At 41.3% G+C, this 23,504-nt stretch overlaps 1 protein-coding gene across 1 annotated transcript in view; it reads right to left on the reverse strand.

Annotated features, from left to right (window-relative positions):
• Positions 1 to 23,504, reverse strand: part of klf7a (Kruppel-like factor 7a) — a 41,177-nt gene that overhangs the window by 14,877 nt on the left and 2,796 nt on the right. The window contains exon 2 of the mRNA XM_041979244.1: positions 217 to 844. Coding sequence (XP_041835178.1) covers positions 217 to 844 — 628 coding nt within the window. The remainder of the gene's footprint in view (positions 1 to 216; positions 845 to 23,504) is intronic.

A 23,504-nucleotide genomic window follows, 5' to 3' on the forward strand; every position in this document is an offset into this window, starting at 1 on the left:
AAGGGGATTTCTTGATCACCATAAGGCCTGAGTCATGACACGCTGAACTGCCTCTACGTCTGAATATGTGTATGTGGAGTTTGGGATTAGCCCAGAGCATTGGAAAGTGGAGGAAAGTATAATTAAAAACACATTTAATGATTGAACTCTTATTGTGCTGCTTTTTTAATTTCCTGCAACAACAAATAATCAAAAACTGCTTTGACTTATTCTCACCTGTATGTGTCCTCTGGTGGGCCTTGAGATGGGAGCTTTTGGTGTACACCTTTCTGCAACCATTAAACTGGCAACGGTGGATCCTTTTCTTGTTCTCTGGTAGCTCTCCAACCCCGATCACACACGCTGCCCCATCATCTTCATCCTTCATCCGCACGGGAAGTGCATGCCCTGCCACCAGCCGTGCTGCGCTAAGCCCCACTTTCCTAGCTACCAGCTTCAGGGTGAGCGTCCCATCAGCCGAGGCCGTCAGAGTCTGGTTGGGTTTGACCAGGTGACGGCCCAGTTCCGGTGAAGATGGCGGAGTCAGGGAGGTGACTGCACTCAGTTGGGCTTGGTGGACCCCCTCCGTCCCCTCAGTGTTTTCTGTCTCCTGTCCTTTGGGCTTGTGGTCTCTTGTCATTGCCCCAGAAGATGATAAGTTCTTCCTTGTAGGGCAAAGAAGCACTGCAGGTGGGCTTGGTGGTTCAGGAAGGTTAGGCAGGCTTGGGAGTAAGGTGTCTGACAGCTCTTCCTCTCCATCCTCCTTAAGGTAGGCTGGAGTAAGTAGGCCATCCAGGTCCTGGTCAAAGAGCTCTGACAGACGTTTGGGCTCTGTCTGCAGATAACGTTCCAATTCCAGGCAAGTCTGCAAGAGATTAAGTGGGAAAAAAAAAAAACACTTGATTTAGATTCAATTCAGAAAAGTTCACACATTTAGACTTCAGCTCTGAAGATGCTCATCCTCACTCTCAAAACCCACTTGACAATTTCAACAGCCATCAGATCATCCGATATACCTTTACACACTGTGGAGAAAATCTGCATGGTGCCATCCTCTCACTCACGCCGGCAAGTTAGCAGCTCTGCACAGCTGTCACATGGACACATGCACAGATAGCCACCAAGACAGCCAGGATTACCTGGCAACTCCGACAAGACGGCTGATTAAACCCTGATTGATTGCAACCGCTGCGGCGTGGAACGAAAGCGAGGGAAGTGGATAACAGGAGGAGAAGTCTTAAACTGTACAGAACTCCTATCAAACAACATTTTATGGAGCTTTGACAAACCATGTGTGCACCGGCTTCCACTGAGCCAAGATAGGAAGATTTATTCAGCTGTAGTTATGGTCTGCTTCATCCTTATTACTCCAAACACCTCTCCCCGCGGAGGGCAAATAAAAGGCTGCATCCTGGATTTGTGTGAACTGGCATCCTGAGAAGTCTATTACTTTACAACAAGCTGGCAAGGTTCTAAGAGGCGAGGAGCTGGTGAGGGAAAGAGACGCCTCATGTCCAAGGATGAAGCCATTATGTCTGAATGGACGGCGCCAGTTTGATCCCAGGGATCGTTGTGTTTCGCTTGTAGCCACTAACCCATTTTGACAGCTGAGATGGAGGCTAGCGGCTCCACTGGGTGCGTGCAACTTGCCACTTCATTTGTGTGTAAATAGGCACTGACAGACAGAGTAGCTAGTTCCATTATCAGGAATAAGGGTGCACAGACTGAACACATCAGAGACGCTTACAATCTTACCACTCCCCCATTCCTTTTTTGCACCTTCTAAAAATACAACCACACTCTTTCGTTTTTTTTTTCTTTTTAAAAAGGGGAGGTGTCTGTTGCTAAGGCAGTGTGATTTCTCCTCAGTCAGAAAGAGATTTTGACTGTTTACAGTATTTTCATACTAGTACAAAATTTAAAAGAAAGCTGCTCAAGATCAAATCTGCACTGAGAAGTGAAGATAAGGCAGCATTAGTCCTTCCTCCACTACCCGCCCACATGTCTTCTTCTGTGATGGATTTAAAAACCAACTTATTTTAAACAGTAAGAATCTAATAGGTCTTCACTGATTCATTATTGGCTTTAGATAATGAGTTTTAAATTAAATGTTGGGCATACTTTTAAAGAAAAATTAAACACCGAAGGTGTGAAGACATGATAAAGGGAGAAAGCTTGCGTTGGCACATGGGCTGCAGAGGTATAGCAGAACACACTTTCTCTGCTCACAATATTATCTGCAATATCTTACAACCCCTCCACTCACACTTTTTCATCACTCTTTTGGCCAATTCTGCCTCAGCCTAGATCGATTTCTGAAACTCAACCTTTTTTCTCCCCTCTTCTTTTTCCTCATTGGCGTCTCTCCCTTTTACCGAGTTGAGGACTAATTATCTCTTAAAACCAACCAGTTAAAGGGGATTTTATTCAGCAAAACGCTGAGGATTGCAAACCCAGGTGTGAGGGAGGTAGTTCAAGAGAGTGGAAAAGAGGATAGAAACGGATAAGTGAGAGCGGGGCAGGAGAGGAAGGTGAAGATGAAGAAGAGAGAGGAGGTGGAGGAGGAGTGATAGAAGGACAATGTGAAGGAGGCAGGAGAGGGAAGAGTGAAGGAAGGTCTTGACTTCATTTTCACTGTGGGGGGTGAATCCTTTTTGGAAGTGTGACATTTGGCGTAACAGGATCCTGTCAGCGGGCAAGCCACAGGCCTCACACACACACACAGTAAAGGGGTTCATGCACACTAAATGTTAGGTTACGACCCACAGTGATGTGCTGGGATGTCTTGTGTGACACGGCATGAGATGGAGTGTGTGTACAGACATGCAGCGTGTATTTAAGTGTGTGCATACAGAATGGAAGACGTTGACAAGCTAAGGAGGATGAAAGAGGCTCCAGGTGAGTAGGTGGCAGGTATGACAAGCTTATCATGCGCTCTTTTTTTCCATCTGTCTTTTCCTGCTTCTCCCCCCATCACTCCATCAAGACTCCCCCTCCCCCCTTTCTTTTTTGCTTCCTTTCCCCTCCTCCCCCAGGTGGTGACATTACCATTGTTGGAGAGAAGGTCATGCAGCTGATCAGCAGTTCCTGTGTGCACGGCATGGAGTGATGTGGGTGTATGCACTGTGTGGTTGCGTGTAATTATGCAAGTTTGTGAGTGTATGCACATCATTTGGCAAGTGCATGTGTATGTGTGTGTAATTATGCCCATCTATGTGCAATTATGCATCTCTTGTGCGCATGTTTGTGTGAACACCTACCCACATGCATAAACACGTCTTCTTGCTGGTCTCATGGCCTCAAGTAAGCGACACGCATGTGTGAGTGTGTGTGTAGGCAAGCAATTGAGAGCCAAAAGCATGATACAATGGCCAAGACAAAGGAATGCTCACGGCTTGGTTTAAGCTCATTTGGACAAACGCCGATCTGGAGAGTCAACATCAATTGGCTCCACACAAAGCCAGGGTCCATTTCCTAAAGGGCTTTCAGGATGATTCCTTCATGCCAGCCAAGATAAGCTGAGACAATCCAGCGGATGGTACCTCAGCCCCCTCCTCCACCACCACAATCACGGCAGTCTCTTTGGATTTTTTACCCATTAATAGTGTATTTCTTCCTGTTGAGCCTAATACAAGACAAGCTAGAATTTTCCAATTTTTTTTCTTTTTGATAAACATATAAGTAATGTCAGCACCAATTTACAACTTTTTTGTTTTTTTTAAAGCATTTTTGGATTAAACCTTTCACGTTTTAGAGTCAGTCAGTAGCATCTCGTATCCTGATAAACCACTGCATACTTAATTTGGATGTACCGCATGTTAATGCCTCTATGGGAATTGAGACCAGCAGATTTGGGGTTTCCATTCTACAACAAACACATTTTTAAAAAAAAAAAAAGACATTGAAAAGAAATATGAATCACACATATTTCCATTGACTGGAACAGAATAAACTATGTTGATAGTGTCACCAAATGGTGGCTGTATTATCTGTGTTACGAGTGTTTGTCAATTTGTAGAAAAAGTAATTTCTCCAATTACAAATAAGAGGGAACAAACAATAACTGCAGTGGATATCCACAAAAGTAAAGTGCAACTCGTCTTTGTACTCAGAACTTCCTCTTCTTCCTCATATAAATCAAAAAAGCCACTGGAAACCAGTTTAGTTCACACACACTTTGTAACATGAGCTTTCACATGATTGCACTAGCTAACTTGAGGCATGAATGGAAATCTGAGAAAAAAGTGGGTGATATTCTTGTGGGTGAGTTTGTTTCCCATGTATAATCGATGCTTGTAGCGAACTTCAAGCAACGTTGACACTTCCACGTTGTTAAAATTTTGTTCTAAACTTCTGACAATCGCATCTAACAACACCTAACAAACGTTGAGGCAACCCTAACTTTTTTTTGTTTGGTTTTTATTATTATTTGGATCGTATCATGCAATCTCACATACAATACGCATTAATAAGTATTAAAACCAAAAGACACAACAATGCAAGATATATTTGCCCGAGAGAAAAGAAAATCTCACTTTAGCTAGCTAGCCAGCTTTAGCAACATTTAATCTGTATTGAATTCTTGCAGAAAATTGGTTGGTGGTCCATTTTCTTCTGCTACAGCAGGTAAAGGTGAAAAGTTTTAATTACATTAATACTGTCAAACTGTAGAATCTTAGTCTTCCACACCAGGAATCTTTAACTTGAGATTTGAACATAGGCTACTTCTGTGGGCTTTGCACTCAGGCTTTGCTAACTTTTCTCTACAAGTAACATTTTGCAGCAGTTTTAGAAATACGTGGAACAATCTGAGCTGTGGTTTTGCTTTACTTCATCATTGGTGCTTTAGCTTTGCTCTGCTGTGGAAAAAAGAAGTGGACAAAGAGTGAAACTAGAGTTGGTAATGAAAACTGTTCATTGGAACGGTTTTCTGTTTCCACCTGTGCTTTATTGCTTTTGGATTTTGGAAGTCAGTTGTTGTGAGTCCATCCTTTCTCAAGCAAACTTTCAGTCATTTTTAAAAAGTTTAATCTCTGAAGTTGATGGTTTATTGCGTGGAAGACTACAGATTTGTAAATCTGCATTAAAAACATACCAATCTGTATGACCAGGCCCAAAGTAGATGTTTTTTTTTTTTTGCTTTTTGCAGCACTTTTACCACAAGAGGTTTCATCAGGTGACTTTGTGGTAGTGAGTTCAAGACATTTAAACTAATCTGAGGTCATTCCCACCTTAGAGAATGTCACATGTGTGCCAATGATCCACCAGGCCAGACAGTAGGTTGTTGTCAGTTGCTCGAATCATCATTAAGTGAGACATGAGGTGAGGTGACATGAATTAGGGTGTGAATGGTTGTGAAACTGCCTGGGGAGGAATGCCAGGCATCACCAGCCAGAGTGAGTGGGAATGAGTAAAACTAGGATACAGTGACTAAAAAGAATGCAGGACAGGAAGGTGGGGGGCACTTACAGTACTATACAAGTGTACTAAGATTTAACACAAACTTAGTCAGCCATGAGTCATCATCTAAAGCACTCAATGTAGGATCAAATTTGTAATGATCACTGACTAAGACCTCTTTCCACATGACCAATCTTATTAGTACGGCTAACAGTAAAATGTCCAGCAGACCACAGTGCGGAGGGAAATTGATCAGGGAAAAAAGGGGCCTGTTTCACAGCTGTTTTGGCTTGTCACAGCAAAAAATTAAAACTGCTGTTACTAATGACTTTAAATATGTCCTGGTTCAGTTGCAGCATAGCAATAAGCTGTTATGGAGTCACCAGCTCCCTGAACCTAAACGAGCTAAATGGAATTCAGTGATCATTAATTTTGCTATTTGCACTTGCGTCATTCTAACTCTGACATGTCAAAATGTCAGCGATAAAAAAGGTCTATCAAAATAAATTAAGAAGTGTTCAGTGCACGAAACCTATTTTGACCTTTTTGCCCATCACCAGTCACTTTTCTGGTCATGTCAGGTAATGTCTCATGTAATTGGTTGAGCAGTGAAAGGTTACAACTAAATTAGGTCGAAGATGATGCTGATTGATGTTTGAGTGCAGCAGTGAGGCATGAAACCCAACTGAGAGGTACAAGATTGTTGCTTTCTCTCCATCGGATTAAGAAAAATGCCTCTGCTTTGGATTTCTTCCATCAAAATTTAGCTATTGGGCTACAGCTAAAGTTAAATAGCATTACAATCAGACGCAGTTTTATTACACAGTGTTATTTTCTTTTCCAGTACAGTTGGATGAATTGAGCTGAACAGAACTCAGATAATTACTGTGATGATTTTTAGCTGTAGGTTCAATCAGCTACAGTATATCATCAAATATATTTGGTTTAGCTGCACTTTGATTAAAACAGTGCTTACTAACCAAAACATTATTTAGGTTGCTATCAATCAATCGTTTTAAATAGGAAAGCAGTTTTTTCAGTAGGCTGCACAGGTTGCTGATCTAGTATCACTTCAATTTAGCTAAATATTGAAAAGAAAATGCTGGGAAAAAACAACAACAAAAAAAAAAACGTCTGACCCAAGCATTGTATTTTGTTAAGCTCATGCACAAATACACACATCCTGAATCATGCATGCAGAACACACTTCATGTTAGTCAGGCTTAAAATACAGCAGGTGTGACAAATATTCGCTGATCAGAAGACACGCTTCTCACAAAGCCAAACAGGGTGAAAGCTGTGAACCAAACCCGATTCACTCACTTCCACTCTTCATTCTCAGTCTCACCTCTCCTCCTTGTCTATGTCTCACCATCTCCTTTTCTCTTTCTCTGGGCCTTTGGCCTGGCAGCTGATCCTCTCTCCCCATCTCCTCCCTTCACATTTGGCCCGAGCTGAGCCGCCTGCCATCACCATCAAAGCCCACACTGCCTCCCAACTGTTAGCACCCCACTACGTTGCTAATAAAAAGCCTGGGTTATAAATATGAACAGAGGAGCACACATAATACCCTAAAGGAAGGCCCAAAACACCACTAAACAGATAAATGTAATGAGGGAGATATGGCTCATTAATTTTAGGATGATTGTGTTTAGTTTTTACAGATGCCGTGATAGAGATGAGGTGCTATGAATAATATTTAACACTGATGTTAGCAGGCTTAAGAAGGGCAGAACTATAAGGGGCCCCTGAGCTGGAGGGGGTGATGCAGCACTATTGTTAAAATACAGACATTGGGGGTGGTTGCTGTCACATCTTTTAAGAGATGATATATGATTCCCTGCAGCATCAACTTTGCGGGGTTGCATAATTCTGGACTAATTGGACATATTTTTTGCTTGACCATAAAACCCAAGTTATATCCAACAGAAGAATACTTGTGAGATTATCTTACAAAACTTGTAATATTTTCATGATGGGTCATCCCATTTTTTTAAAATATTTAGTGTTAAACAAAAGAAGAAAAGAAAGCTGTAGGTCTGATTTTTTAATAAATGCTGTTTTTTCCTAACCCTGTCAGATATATGAAATGCTTTCTCCACCTTATTGTTGGAGCAGCAAAAGCATAAGAGGGAAACAATAAGGGAAACCATAAGAATGAAACAAGCTGTTCATCTCAATTTTCAGTACCATGCTGAGATAAACAAAGCTAACTGGCTTCATGGTTCACATGTGATGCGATTCATGTGACCACACATTCCACGTGTGAACCACATATGATTCACATGATTCACAGTTAAATCACAGTGTCAACCATTTGTAAACAATATGTGTTAACCCCATGTGATTTACATGTGAATCACATATGGATCACAAGAAGAATCTCCAAAATCACATGTGGATCTTTTGAAAATGGTATAAAACCATGTTTGCACATGTGGTTTTTCTGTAAGGGTCCCAGCATTTATTTATTTATTTTTTTTTGGATTTTTGATACCCATCTTACCCATTTACAATTTACTTAACATCTTCTGATTTCTAGTCATATTAAAGTGGATGATAAACCAGTTAAATAAAGGAGAAACAAGATGTTACTTGGATGTTTATGTATTGAGGAAAATATTTAAATATTTCATCACTGAGTGGAAAAATGCATAAGAGTGCCCGGTAGTTTGAGGATGAAATTATACTTACCACTACAATCCATAGGTTATGGTTTAAGTTATGAAAAAAGTTACAATTTAAACTTTCAAAAGATTTAACTCCACCAATCCACAGTCAACCACTGTTCATCTGTTTGCTAAAAATGTTGAAAACTAAACTAAATGGAACAATATTGTATGGATGAATGAAAAAGAGAAGTTTGGTTTTAAAAAAAAAAGAGGCATTATGTTTGGAGAAATTAAAGCACAACCTCAACCCATCTGTGAAATACGATGGTGGTTCTATCATGGTTTGGGGTTGCATTAGGACTGGAAAGGTTTATCATCTTTTATGGAAATATCAATTCTAAATTCTAAGAGAAAATAGGTCCATCAGCTGAACAACAACCTTCTGAGGAAACCCCAAACATCCCATAGTTAAATCTGCGTAATAGACTATGTACCAATGGGCCTCCCAAAATGTTTAGCTGCACAAAAGCATAAAACAATAAAGTAGTACAGTCACTGCTACTCAAAGTATGTAATATTTTCCTTAATCAGCGTAGACATAAAAGTATATTTTTGTTAAAAAAATTGATCAGGGTCTTTTGTATACTTTTAGGAGTTGAATGAAAATCTGATCATCACTTGTGTGATGATCTCACAAGTCACTTATGCTTAATATTTGAAATTCTTTAATAAATAAATAAATCACTGACTTCTGAGCCCCATTCCATGTCACATTATATTTTGAAGCCACACTCAAGATAAACGCATCCTTTTATGTTGACTTTGTATGCTTTCACAACATTAAAGTTTTGTTTGGATAGAATTCTGCGCTTTTGATTGTCATCCTCATTTTTCATAAACTAGAAAAAACAACCCTTTTGTCATCACCATGACACACTGGTTATTTGTTTTGGCCATTTTCATAACAGGAGTTTGCTTACTCATTTTAAAAGTGAGTAACATTCATGTCATGGATGAATTAGCATATGCTTCTCCGCATCTTTGCTATGCTTCTTTTGTTGTTTCAAAGTCAAGTGACAGTATGTTTATTGCTTGTTGTTTGCTTTTCTTTAAACCACGCAGTGACATTGGTCACAGAAAATAAGACAGCCTTGGCTTCTATTAATGTGGTCTCAATGCAATACCACCATGATATAGGCTTTGATTAAAAATCCCTCTAAAAAATTAATCACACTCTTACCCTACAGGTAGGTAACAATCACATCAGCTCTCACATCGGTATGAAAATCTCTTCTGCGATGAAGCAGCTAACTAAATTGTCATATCTTTTCTTTTATTCCTTTGATTTCATTTTTATGACATGTTGTTTTGCTTTACTGACTTTGTTTACGCTCATCTTTGTTATTGCTGCTTGTAATTCAACGGCACACTTGACACATTTATCGAAGGAAAAGTTTGGCTAGGCACTTGATTCAGAGAGCAGTCTTTCACACAGTGTGGGTGTGTTTATGCACATGAGTGTGTTTTATCCTGCCATTGCGTGTTATTAGGTCTGTGTCTCCCATTGATCTGGTGAGCTGAGCCAAACCATCACTTTGAGGTGACAGCTAAATGACCAGTAGCCCAAGGCAGCGTCCATCTCACCAACAGCCTTTGTGTGTTTGTGTGTGTGTTTGCATCGCGGCGCCTAATCGATATGAAATGATACCGCGCAGGAGCTCATCAGCAGTGGCCGTCACAGCTGACAGAGACAGTAATCTATAGCCTCACCGAGCAATACTTACACAGCCCCCCCACTGCCACACCTAACCCATGCACACATAAAATCTCCAAAAAGCGCACCCTCCCTTCTAATCTCCCCTTCGGGGTTTTTGCTTCTTCCCGTGGACTCACTAAGAACCCCCAGATTTCAGACTCCTTGGAGAGCAGCATGGCGTCATCGGCAGATCCCAGTTGAGCGGGAAACCTGCCTACGGGGCCAGAAGGAGGGGAAGGGTGGGGGAGCCGGTGGGGAGATAACACCTTATTTTCCTCAACACTGATCTGAATAGTCGCAATGCTCTGTTATTGTCAATGCAGAGAGCAGCAGGGGGTACAGGGTTTGGCCAGGAGGGATCTTGGAGTTCCTGGTGCCCTGATGGAGCTTTGAACCAGTGATGCAGAAAAAAAAAAGAGGGGGGCAGGGGTGCAAAGAAAAATGATGTAAAGGGTAGAAGTAGCTTGCTTGGACAAGACAGACAGGTAAAGCAGGTGTCAACTCAAGCTATGCTAAGAATTGCATTTCAGGTTATGAAAGGGAAGTTTAAAAAGTGAGTAAAGGTGTGAAGCAAACACCAACATAAAAATTTCCCCATAGATTAGAGGAGGAAAAGAAGAAGAAGGGAAAAAGATATGAAGCCTGAAATGCCACAGACAGGATTTCTCCTTCTCATTGACTAACAGCTCCATCTCTCCAGGCAGCCACCTAGCTTCAGATAACACACTACGGAAACAGCTTAATTACACACACGGCCTTATCAGACGACATTAGCCTCGCAGTAATAATCAGCCTCTCAGTCAAAGCCTGGCAACGCAGCACCTTGAGGCGGTTTTACACAGAGCGGGCTTCAAGCTGATAACAGACACCGGCAGTTGTTAAATCACAATTTGCTGACGGAGTTTGAGGGAATAATGCACATTTCATTGTAAAACTGCCACCTCTTTTTACACACAGTGAAATTTTGTTTGGTTGGGTGCATTAATAGTCATTTGAAGCTGTTAACAGACAACATATTCTAGTTTGTTGGATGGACTTTGTTAGATCCCACACTAAAGTAGGGCTTGATTCTTGTTCAGCTCAGTATGAGAATTGGGTTTAGTCTGATAATTTTAAGCAGGACATCTCCACACTAAGCCCTTTGTTACAGGAGGTTTACACGACATAACTGTGTGTATTTGAGTGTGATCTTCAAAGCACCTTTCATCTGGCAGGAAAACCACAATGATGGAGCACTCAGAGCACAAAAACCTTGTGACCTCTGCTTAATGGAGCAGAGAGACATTTCCCATCGCTTTCTCTGAGCAGACACAACAGCAAGGCACACGTTCACGTCAAACTGACACTGGGGACTAACCCTCTGGCATCCCATATTACAATGGCGTCAACACAACGTGGATGGAAAGTAGACAAGACTACAAGTGAAAGCCTAAGTTACTTTGGACCATGTATGATCATTGTGCAAAAATGTGGGCATTTTGCTGCAAGAAGTCAGTGTTCCTGGATAACACTTGGTTGGATGTAAGATATCTAAATATGAGCAATGAGGGGGCGGAATCATGTTCACATCATTTAACAGAGTGTTAAGAGAGCTATGAGTTACTAATGATTACCCTATTAAAATAACGTAACAATTACCATTCAATTGATTTTTGTAGAATGAACAGTTTGTCCATTGCACAGTGGGTGTGACAGAAGAATGGCTTTATTATTACCATTAAAAGGTAAACAGAATAAGAATCTTCAGAAGGTGCAGAGAAGGAGGAAGTGGAGGGATTAATAAAACTTATTGCACAATGCAAGAATATGCAACTGGATGTCAGCTGGCTAGATTAAGAATTGGAAAACATTAAGAGGCTAAATTAATTTGGAATATGCAACAAAAGAAAAAGAAGGAAGGACTAAATAATGGAATCACTGATAAGGTTTTTGGAAAGATACTAAAGTTGCCTGTTTACTCCAGAAAGATCATTTAACCCACCAATATGAATGCAGTTGGTCTCTAGATAGTTGATATCTCCAACTTGTCCACTAGGGCTTTGTCTCCTTATTTTTATTCGTATCCTTGTCTGCCTTATTCTCCGTGTTTGGTGTGTGGCAGCACTGCAGCACCTCATACGGGCCTGGCATATTTTGTGCTGTTGCACATATTTCTTGAAACAATTCTATCTTTACCTAAAAAACAAAGTTTGTTCTGTCTCTGTGTGGACTTATATGTTGGTAAATATTAGAAACTGTTACTTTTAACAGGTGCCTTCATAAATGCAATCCTAACATAATGCCCTGTTCACTTTGTGTAAGAAAACAGGCTTATCATTATTCATTAAAATAACCACTACTATTTGACAATTAAAATGCCAACCTTGAACAGATGTTGAAGGAATGTAAGTGTATTGCACTTAAAGTAATTCTGTGTAACTGTGTGCTTTAAAGTAAAATACCGATTGTACTTTCCTACTCCCATTTAACTGTTATATGCTAATAGCTATGATTAAAATTCAGGTGGAAAAAGACTAAAAATAAAGTAAAACTTGGTTTGGTTGTAACCTCTTAATAAGGACTCTAAAAAAAACTATTTGTGCCTAATAAATTAAACTATTGCTCAGACAGTCAAAACTGTTATTAGCAAGTCATCAAGTCAAGATTTTCTATTAAAAAATAATTACTGTTATGGATTTCAAAGTATTTCGTTATTATTTTTTTATTTGGTTTTGTTTGCAGATTTTTGAACATTGAGTTATTTCCATCAGTGTCATGAGTGGGTGTGGGTGTATGGGTGTGAAAAGAGCACTGAAACTCACCTTATGCAAACATTTAAAAGAAAACAACAGTAAGTGGGCAACACCCAACGCTAAACTAAGTGATGATGAAGTGGAGCTTCATCACTTAGGCTATTCACAGAATGTAAGAACTCATGTATTTACCAAGGCTCCTGCCAAGACATCTTTGAAAAAATCACCTCTCTGAGATCAACTATGTGTGCATGCTGATAAAAGTTGCTTCTGACTTACATGGTACTAATACTTTGGTTATGTTCTGTAAGCATATATGGCTAGGAGGGGTGGTCTTGTCTGGTCAGTAGCATCAGAGCAACCAATAAGTAAAACTTGTAGACTAAAAAAAATAAATAAAAAAATGCTATTCAAGGTAAATCAGCTTATTAGAGTTTTACCACCTTTCACCAAAATTTGGCAGAACTTAATAAATTGCAGAAAGCACTTCCCAAAATGTGGAACTATAACTTTAAGCACTGGATACAGTGCATTACTAGATGACAAATGACTGGTTGTGATCCCATTTCACACATTTGCTGCATTATTTTTTGCACTGCAACAAACAACTGCTGTCACATTTGTATAATCCATCTTTCCACACAGGCGAAGCTACACATGTATCCTCTAAGTGCTGAAAGTAGCTTGACATGTAAACAGATTGAACTTGTAAAGATCTGCCGACCTTGAGAGTAAAACATATGTTATTAAGAGGTCTTAGTCTTGAGATACAACAAGTGTACTGAAATATAAAGACCTCTTCTGCTCCATCTAAATAGCTTGTGACAAAGTGTGGAAAATGTCTTTGTTCTGGTATTAAGTCGAGGATAGGAGAGGTGAGGGTGAAATAGGATCAAGAGAATGGAAGAAGCATCTTGAGACTGATGGGGAAAAGGATGAGATAGAGGCAAAAAAGGAGAATAGCAGGGTATGGAGGATGGAGAGGGGGGTATAATCCTGATGACTGGAGCCGTGTTGCACTCACTGGGGAGGGGAACTCTGTCTCTCTTTAACTGGATTTGGGTGAGCTGCTGTTTATCGGCATAAGAGTCGCCAAGCGCTCCCTCTCAGCTGTCAAAACCACCCTAATCTAATCAAGAGGCATTTCAGCCATTTGCTTTCAACACAGTAGAGTGCAGGGAGCCTAGTGGTCATGTTTGTGTGCTTGTGTGTGCGACTGAATGAATCAAATAATGCATGTGTGTGTAGGGGTCTCGTGGATTGATGGGGTCGGCAGCATCAGTGGTTTTACACTGGGGTTAGCAGCTTGCAGCAGGATTTGGGGAGTCTGTGCTCCGGATGTGGGGACCCCATTGTGTGCGGCAGGCTGGCTAATCTTCATTACCGCACACAATGACGGGGCAGGAGAATAGGGCCTTGGCTGGAAAAGGCATGGAGAAACAAAAGAGTGGCGGCCAGCGAAAGAGAGGGGGAGAGATAAAGGGAACAGTGAAGCGGAAAAACTCTGCTTCCTCCTCATACAGTACCAGTTAGAAAAGGCTACTTGGTATCCCAATCACACCCATGAAGCGTGAAGAGTTGTGCCATGGCCACACTGATAATAGTAAGAACAGTTAATTTTTTATGCTTCTCCAAGAGTGAATAAGAAGCTGGCTTTGCTTTAGCAATGCTGTGTGGTTAGGCCACAATTTACAGCTCTGTTACTTATTACACCACAAACCTAGCAAAGATGCAACAAGACCAGTTTGTGAGTGTTTATGAAAAAACAAGCAGCAAAAACAGGTAAGTGGCACAATGTCCAAGACCAAAGGGGATTAGCTTAGGGTCCAAAACGTGTTGGACTGTGAGTTTACAGGAAACCTGTTAGGTTATGCAAGAGCGTGACTTCATGTGCATCTGAAACCGTGCAAACAGGAGGTGGGATGCTGTCATTCTCTTTTTATCCCACAGCAATGCTTTCAAAACAAACCTGAGTGACAAAGATTAGCCCAAGCCGCTTAAAATACTGAAAGATGTCTCCTTGCCGCCACTGCTGCTGCGGGCTCTCCTCCAAGAGATAGTGGAAAAAGAGCGCATGCTTGTGTGTGAGTTTAGTTTGTATGAGGAAGGGCGGAGGCAGCACGGCAGGCTGAACCCATTCACCCTTCGGTTCAGAGCGACTGGCTTTTCAGCGGGAGTGCGAGGACTTTTCACCCCAATTTCATCCTGACAATGTACGACTGCTTGGCAGAGAGGGGAGGAGGGTGGTTAGACACACAGAGAGAGGTGTTAGGAACTCATTGACTTTGGCCTTTAGGTCTGCATGAGTTTGCGTGTGTGCTTTGACTGGTGTCACACAAGCCGAACCTTCAGTTTGAAAAAGCGGGTGATTACAGGGCAAAGGGTAAAGCCTTGAATTAGAGCCGCTTTAAGATTTGGGGTTAAAGTTTAAAGGCTGGCAAATTAATGTGTTTCAAATTAAAAGGAGGTTGTGGCAATTAAAATGAAGTGTGTGCAACACAGGAGCAAGTGCGTGTGTTTATGTGCACAAATGGTTCGAATGAATAATCAACACCAAAAAAAAAAACTTCTTTTCCAGGTATAAACACACACACATAAACCCGATAAACTCTGTCTATCTCTGTCTTATACACACACACATACACCAATGAAAATTATTGATGTGCTCTCTTATAAAACAGTGGCTGCTCCCTGAAGTATTCCTGGCAACATCACAGGCCGAAAATAGCTGCCGACCCAAATAACTTTCCCCGCTGGAACGTAGAAGGAGCCAGACCACAGCCACCGGCGACTGCCTTTACTAATTGGCATCATTTTACAATGAAATAATATCTGGGGCAATAGACTGAATAACACATAGTAGTAAACTAGATAGCAGGGAGGATGTGCTGTCTAGCCACTTGAAAGCTCACAGGGACAATCAGGGAGTGAGTTTGAGCAAGGTTTGAGGAGGGAGGGTTGGGCGGAGGATGGGGATCCCTTCATTCTTGTTAGCATAAGTTTTTCCCTGACATATGCAAGTGGGCATTGGGTAGTGAAAGATTTATGTGACAGCATCGTTTTTGTTAAAAGATAGCGGGATAAAACATCACCAGCATTGATTCTTTAATGTTTCAAGTCATAAGTATTTGATGAAATTTGTACTAAATGGATTGTTTTTATTGATTTTGTGTTAAATAATAGATTTTTGTTGTTGTTGTTGTTGCATTCGACATGAGAAGATTCTAAAAAGAGGTTTGACTCTGTGTAAGATGCAGTCTCTTGGGTTGCCATGTGAAATACAACATCGACAAAAAGCTGGTCTACACCATCAGATAACTGCTCCACAATGCTGGCGGTGCAGTGCTCATCAACAGCTGCTTCAGAGAATGGCTCTGAACCACAGTAAATGTGCATTAGTGCTGCTTTCAATGTACAACCCATCTTTTTTTTTTGCAGAGAATTATGGGGTGGGGAAGCATTTTAACACCACACAGGAACTGCCAACATCAGCAGTCGTAAATCATCAACCCCCCGATTTGCAAATAACATTGTCCTGGCAGGAGAAGAACAAGAACATAAGGACCTTATGGGATACTTAGATTATAAAAATGTTCAGAATATGGTAAGAAATAAGCACAGAGGAAGCAAAACTGATGACAAAGTGTCCCTAAGGCAGAAAACATTGACACAGGTCAAGCACCTTGCTGACACTGTATATTTTAAAACCGGAAATTGCGGCCCAGATAACCTAATCTGCAGCCTGCTGGAAACCATATGGAAGAAGAACTCAATCTGGGAACAAAGCTCAGGAACATGTATGTAGTTGGTCAATGTCTTCTTCCAGTCCAGTCCAGTCATGAGATTAAACAAAGCTCAAACAAAAAATATGAAAGTTCTTCAGCCATAAAATCCTGGTGTCATCATAATGTAGGGTTTTGAAAGGCTTTTTTCAGATTGTAAGCATAACCCAAACCATTCACTTTTCCTTACTTTTGAAAAACGGATGGGTAAAACAGAGTCCTTTATGTATTTCCCAGATAACCATCACAAAACAGAGACTCAAGACTCACTAGTTCTTAGAATATTTGCTAAAATATACTGAAATCATATATTGAAAAAAGTAAGATGATTATTTAAGATGTGGAGATGCCATCCATGAATTTTGTCTTTGAAAAAATTCCAAAAATTGAGAATTCATGCCATGGGCATGCAACCAAATGCATGCCATATGAACAGGGAAATTAAAGTGATTGTGAACAACAGAAAAATCCAGCCAAATGAGGAAATGAATCCTTAACACCTAAGAATGATTAGAATCAGAGATGCCACAGCATGTCTCACCATGGAAGAGAACTGCCCAGTTCAATAATCAATTGGATAAAACCTCTTACCATAGCTGACTTTAGTGAAAGGTACTGCCGTAAGTTACCCACGAAGCAACATTTACACACATTGGATTTGGGTTTAAATATAGAATTTAAACAAATGCAGCAAGATTCACACTTGTTTCACAATGCAGAAATATCATTTGATCTCATTCAGAGGTAATCTTTTACATCCATGAAGTCTATGTATCAGGGGCAAATCAAACCAGTGTGTGTTGGTCTGTTTGAAATGATCAAATGCCTTTGCTCAAGGCTCTGAAAGCATCAACCGCAGGTCACCACCCAAACTAACAGTTTTGGCTAAAATGTAAAAATGACCATCCTGCAAACTGTTCCCTCGCATGCAAGTACTTCCAGGGAAACAGAGAGGGTGGAAGAAATAAACACAGATGTCTTTTGGCAGCCCAAATCTTAATTATCACCAGGAGATTCATCTAATCAAAGGGTTGCCGGCCCATCATTAAGGCTAAAACACACACTGCTCTCCTCACATACCAGAACAGAACAATGGGAAAGAGAGGTAAGCTGTCATGCTGATGAATGGCTCTTCCCACAGGTCTCATTAAATCACACAAGGGCGCTTCCCAGGCCGTTCGAAGAGTAAAGCAAGGTGTGAAATCTCCTCAGCCTCTATGTCTGTCTACTTAGACACATACAGCCTTCCTCTTCCAAGCATGCATGTTAAAGTGATATTTTTCACAGTAAAAACCTGCACACGCAGGCTTTGACATGCGGGCTAATCCCAGTTCAAGTGAAAACTGTCTGGTGTTGAGGACAGAAGTGGTATCTTTTCCAGACAACTCAACCCTGCAGGGGCTTGGAATGACTGAAACTACATGATGTACCCAGTTGGCTCGAGATAGCAGTGTCTTTAGGGTAATTTGGGACCCTGCATAATCTTCCAGTAAGTTTAGCGGCAGCTGCTGACAATGGAAAACAGCCTCAATCTATTTCTGACCACACATCTGTGTCCTAACCTCTGGTTTCAAGCTGCCAAAACAAGTACACTGCTGTGTAAATTTTAATAATATAAAGCAGTTTTAAGAAACCAAAGGAGCATGAGAGAGGATAAAAGAGAAGCTGATACAGTTGGAAAATTAACACCAAAAGAAAAATGATAAAGATGAGATAAAGAGATTAAAGACAGAACAGAGTGAGACAGAAATCGGATAAAAGCAGATGAGGGTGAGAAAGAGTAATCAAAGAAGAAAGTAAGGAATGACAAATGAAAACATCCTGAGATGCTGACCAACCAGCTGGACAGCTTTGAAGCAGTGAGCCATAGCAGGTTGAAACACACACAAACTGGCTTTGCATGTTAGACCACCGCAGCTCAGTACTGAGGCCAGCATGCAAAGCATGTACACGCGTGACTGCACACAAAGGCACATGAACTCTTAGAATCTTATGCAATAAAGCAGATAGTCAATGCCTCCGCAAGGCAAGGTAACATCTTCTTAAGATACTTTTACAAAAATAACCACTCCTGAAAAGTTAACAAAGCTTCACTGGCAACTTAACTGTGATCTTTGCCATTGGTTGTCCTGATTTTTTAACTTTCCAACCCATTTCAGAGAGCATCATGTCCTTGCGGCTGTCACCACCGAGAGCTTAAGGCTGTGATTGATGACTGGCTTTAGATGACAACAACAAGCAGCGATGTTTACTCAGGGCAAATTGCCCTTGTCTCTCTCCCCGGTCCATCTCTTTCTCCCCCATCCTCTCCCTCAGTCTTTGGAGAGAGATGGTCCACATGGCTAGATCTCTGGTTTCTGGATGGCTAAGACTCCCTTGGGGTGGGATTAGTCTCCCAGACTGACAGCTAAACAAACAAAAAGCTGATATTCCTGCTTGCCAAGGCTGCCTAGCAACAGGTAGGTAGGAAGCTTGGATGCAACGCTTCGGATGTCACAGCCAATTAGAGCAATAAAATGCCTGCACATACTGTAAATATGTGGTCATTGTTATAGCCAATGGATGTTCAAGTAGGTGAGCAGGGTTGTGGCATGGATAATTAAACAAACTGTGGCCCAAGTCAAATGATAGGGAGAAAAGTATTGCTTTAAACTTTTGTAAAGTCAAAGGCTCTTTGAATAGTGACCCTTGTTAGTATTTTACATGCCATTTAAAACATCTGTAAAACTGGTGAAATTTCACTATAATTTCACTCAGCAATTATATCAAGGACAAAATCAGTGATGTTTACTTCTACCAACAGCTGCTTTTCTTTAACGGCGCCCATATAAAAATAAATAATTACATAATTATGCATTTTTCCCACCAAAAATAACACTTGCATAGTTAATTTTTAATTACATTAAAAAGGTGAGCCACCTTCCCCATTATCAGAAGCAGTGTTGCCATGGAAATAACAGAGATTAGGTAAATAGGAAAGATGGCATTTAAATATGCTATGGGATGTGGAAGATAGCAGTTTCTAAGATCTCAGCAGGACTGATGGTTAGCTGCTAGCTGAAATCCAAACTGGTAGGATCTACTTTTCAATTCCTTCGCTGGTATTTCTGCCTGTTTCAGATCTGAATATCTGAGAAGATGTATTTAGTTGGTAAATGCATCTTTTAAAACTTGAAGCATATCAGTCTGTACTGACTCATGACGCCCTAAGCGTGGCACACACAAACTGAGAGTTAGCAAAGCCACACGGGTGTCATATTTCCAAATGCTAATAAAGCTGGAGCTGATAAGCACAACTACTGCAGAGTTTACCCAGAACTAAATGCCTGAATGTACCACAGAAGACAAAGCCAGATGATATTGGGGTTGTTACCACCACAAACTCGTTACTGATGTTTTTTTTTTCAGACTAACTGTTGGACAAAACTGTTTTGCATCCAGTCTTTAAGCTAACCGAACCCTAGCCTTTAACTCGTTTTAGCTTCTGCTAACCTTAGCTGTTCTAATGTAGAAAAATGAAAATGAAATTGATTCTCATCTAACCCTTCTCCAGAAGACTGAAACTTTAAACCTTGCATCAACATAATAAAGTCAAGCAGCTTTTATTCTGTCACAGTCTCTGTCTCTGATTGTTAGCTGTGAAGGCACATTCCCTGTCCACTTACACAGACTTAATCTACTTGCCATCAGATCATTTGCATTTAGAGGAACTCCTTGAGAAGCTTTTTCAAATGTAAGAGGAATTATTTTGAACTTATCAGCTGATTTTTTTCATGTCTTTGTGCTTTTTACACCCCACACGTTCCGTATAAAGGGGCCTCTTTTCAGTTTCGTGCTACATTTTGATTGCATAACACTCCTGGGTTCCACTTTTTGAACAAACTGACTTTGAGTAAGGGTTAGAGGAGGGTGAATCAAACAAGGCAGCTATGACTGTTAAAGCTGTCTTCTCTGAATATGTCAAAGGGCAAAACAGAGCAAGAGAAAAATGAGATAGAGAGTGGGGATGGAGAAAGCTGTGATTTTAAAGCATAAAACGAGTGTCTGAGACTTCTCTTCCTTTTTCTTCACTCCCTGCGGTTGCCAACCCGGATGGCAGCAGCGAAGCATGTCGGATCACTGTAAGGTGCTGTAACGGCTTCCCGATTTCGCCTCAAATGATGTGAAAGTCATTGCCAAGCCATGTGTGCTGGTGTGAGGTGAAAAAAATGACTGGCTCCTCTTCTCACTGTTAATCAAACCTGGGGTGGCAGAGCGTTTCACAGACGGAAGCCATACATAAAGATGTGCTTGTTCACCACTCTTCCTTCCCCTCTTGTCCACTCCCCCCACCCACCCAAGATTCTGTGCCTTTTTCTCCTTGCACCACCTCCTCTGCCTCGCTTTCTGTCACCAGAACGTCAGACAAATGAATACTTCCCTGGCTGTCCTCTCTTTCATCAGCGCTACCCACCTTTTCATCAGCGCCCATAAAGCAGTAGCCGGTACCTATCACTGGCAATCGCCTCTCAGCTGCCTGAGTGATGAGACAGAGGTGGCAGAGTTCACTAAGCGCTCTTATGGCAAAATGGATGTTACTGGGTCAGGGGGTCGCTCGCAGATCTCATTACACAAGATACACAGACACACAAACCTGATGGTGTGTGCATGCAAAGAAAATGCATCCTTTTCACAAGAGAATATCCCAGAACATCAAAGCTAAATAATTCAATTCTGAGCCTGCATGCAACAATATACACTCAGCGTATAAGAGACAAACATGCAACAAAGATAAATAGATTCAAAAGACACTATATTCTTTAAAGTAAAGTTTCCTAGAACACAGCCAGTAAAACCACTGCTCAAAAGCTAAATTGAGTTTTTACTGTTACAGCTCATTTATCTGTTTATACTAACTAAATGAAGTCATTGCTCTTTTAATAAAGAATGTGAGTCCGCTCCTTAATAAATGTCTTTTTCCTAAGATCGATGCACTGAGTAATGATGTGTCTGGGTGTGAAAATCCTTAAAAGAGCCCATCAGAGATGCTACACAGTGCAGCCCCACACAAAGGCTTCCTTTCATGCCTCGCCGCATCACAGGCCAGGCCATGTCAAATACATTCTATGTGGCATCCATCTTCAAAATCATCTGACTGCTGTTGGGTAAGAGGGAAGCAAAACGACTGCTGCAAGAAATCGGTTTTCAAAAAAGTTGAGGGTTTGTGGCAATCAAGGAAAATGTGGGCTAAATAAGATGGCAGTAAACACTTTTTTCTTTCTTTCTTGGAAGAGGACCCAAACTTGATTTCACGTCTCATACTTGGAGTAAATGTGACATTTTAATAAAGCAACATGTCTGGAACGGAAACACTTCCAGGAGCTCTTTTGAGACAAATAAGATTAAGTCCCAGTTTGTCCTTCCTCCGCCTGCTTGCTGAATGCCAAACTGTGCCTCTTGATTTAATTTCAATTTGCATAAAATTACATCAAGTAGCAGCCAGCGATAGGTCGTCAAAAAAAATGTGTGATATGTCTGTTAGACTGGTATCTTTTCACTGGAACATCTACAGAGCTTTATATTCACTGGCGGTGCACCATAAAGCAAACACAAGTTACTCAGAGAGCATTGTTACCTGGCAGCCGCTGTATTTCAACAGAGCTGAGGAGTGTACGGTACAGTGTGAGGAAAATGAACAAGTCCAAAGCTTACACAACAGCCCTGCAGAGATCAAAAATCCATACCGTGCTAATTCTATAAGAAGAAAGTAGGAAGAAAAAGCGAGGAAATGAAAAGAAAGAAGAAACAAGAGATGGAGAAAGACAGGATGGCGGGGGCCAGTTGGCTGTGCTCCCCAGCATGCCTGCTGTCTGTGTGAGAAAGCAGCTGTGGCCTACTGAGAATTACATAACATACTGAGACACGCACGCACCAGCGTGCATGCATTCAGACATATACAAAGCTGCATATGGATGCATATGGATATTCATAGTTCCACTGCTGATTCTCCTCTTTATCATTTCATTCTCCTGCTCTTAATCCTCCTCATCATGTCTCCAGAGGCTGAGAGAGGTTTTGCCATGCTGATGCATTTTTCTAGCACTGACCACAGCTTTAATAGCCCAATGAGGAACAACTTTTCCCTTAGAGGCCTCAGTCAAAATGCTAAATGACTTCATCTATCTGCATCCCCGCTTCTTCTTGCTGCTCATCAGGAAGCACCATGTCTCTCTACCCACTTGTTCTCTGAATGTCTGCCTTTGCCCGTCATCCCCAAGGGTGGAGGGCGAGGGGAGGGGGTTCAAGCCCATCGGACTGTGAAATGCAAAACCCTGCAGTGGGGAGAATGTGCATGCTCGGCAACTTCCCTCGACCCCCAGACAGAGTTGATGCTGCTGCCGCCGAAGACATGTGCAAGTTATCGAGTCGTCACCGAGAACTGGATGTAAGAAGATGCATCTCAGGATGTCGGCTTGCATATAGAGTTCATGTCAGAGTGCCCCACTGTTCTTTCTACATTTAGAAACACCAAAGCCTTGTGCAATCAGTCCACATCATATGAAGTCTGTAATGCACTGAGTAGCTACATGTAGATATTTCGCTTGGGTAGGCATCAGGCACTCAGTCGACATGTGTCTGTGTCTATGCGTGTGTGTGTGTGCATGTGTTGAACCCTCAAGGGATGATATATGTGTTGGAGGGTAGAGAGTGTGTCCTGAGGTCAATGACAGACAACCATGGGTAGTGTCTGGTTACATCCTGCTCATCAGGGTCAAGTGCTGTGCATGGGGGCACGTCATCAGTGGAGGCTGGAGATGGATGAAAAATCCATCACATCGGCCTGATTTTCAATCAAAAATGTTCATTTATATGACTATTCTGTTACATTTTTTTACAGTGAGGCTAAACAAGGCTTTATCTGTTCAAATGTCAGCTTACAAATGAGCATAACAAGCACTGTGAACTGTAGCCAAGATAACAAGCTATTTCTGTTGGTCCGAAGATGCAAAATAACACTTGTTCTCTTTGCATTGAGTGAAACTGGGTCCCACACATAATGAGTAATCTTTGACGAGCTCTGCTTGTTCCAAATCCAGCTCAGCCCTGCTGTTTGTCCGAACTCTAAACAACTAACTGTATGGGGAAATGGAAGCGAGAAAGCACAGTTCAGTTTGGCACTATTAGGTTCAATAATGGGACAAATAGCAGCTTCAAATGTACCATCTGCAGACCTCCAAAACACTTTACTCCTTCTCTGCTCCCC

The sequence above is a fragment of the Melanotaenia boesemani genome, chromosome 24, assembly GCF_017639745.1.
Source record: "Melanotaenia boesemani isolate fMelBoe1 chromosome 24, fMelBoe1.pri, whole genome shotgun sequence".
NCBI classification, from domain to species: domain Eukaryota; kingdom Metazoa; phylum Chordata; class Actinopteri; order Atheriniformes; family Melanotaeniidae; genus Melanotaenia; species Melanotaenia boesemani.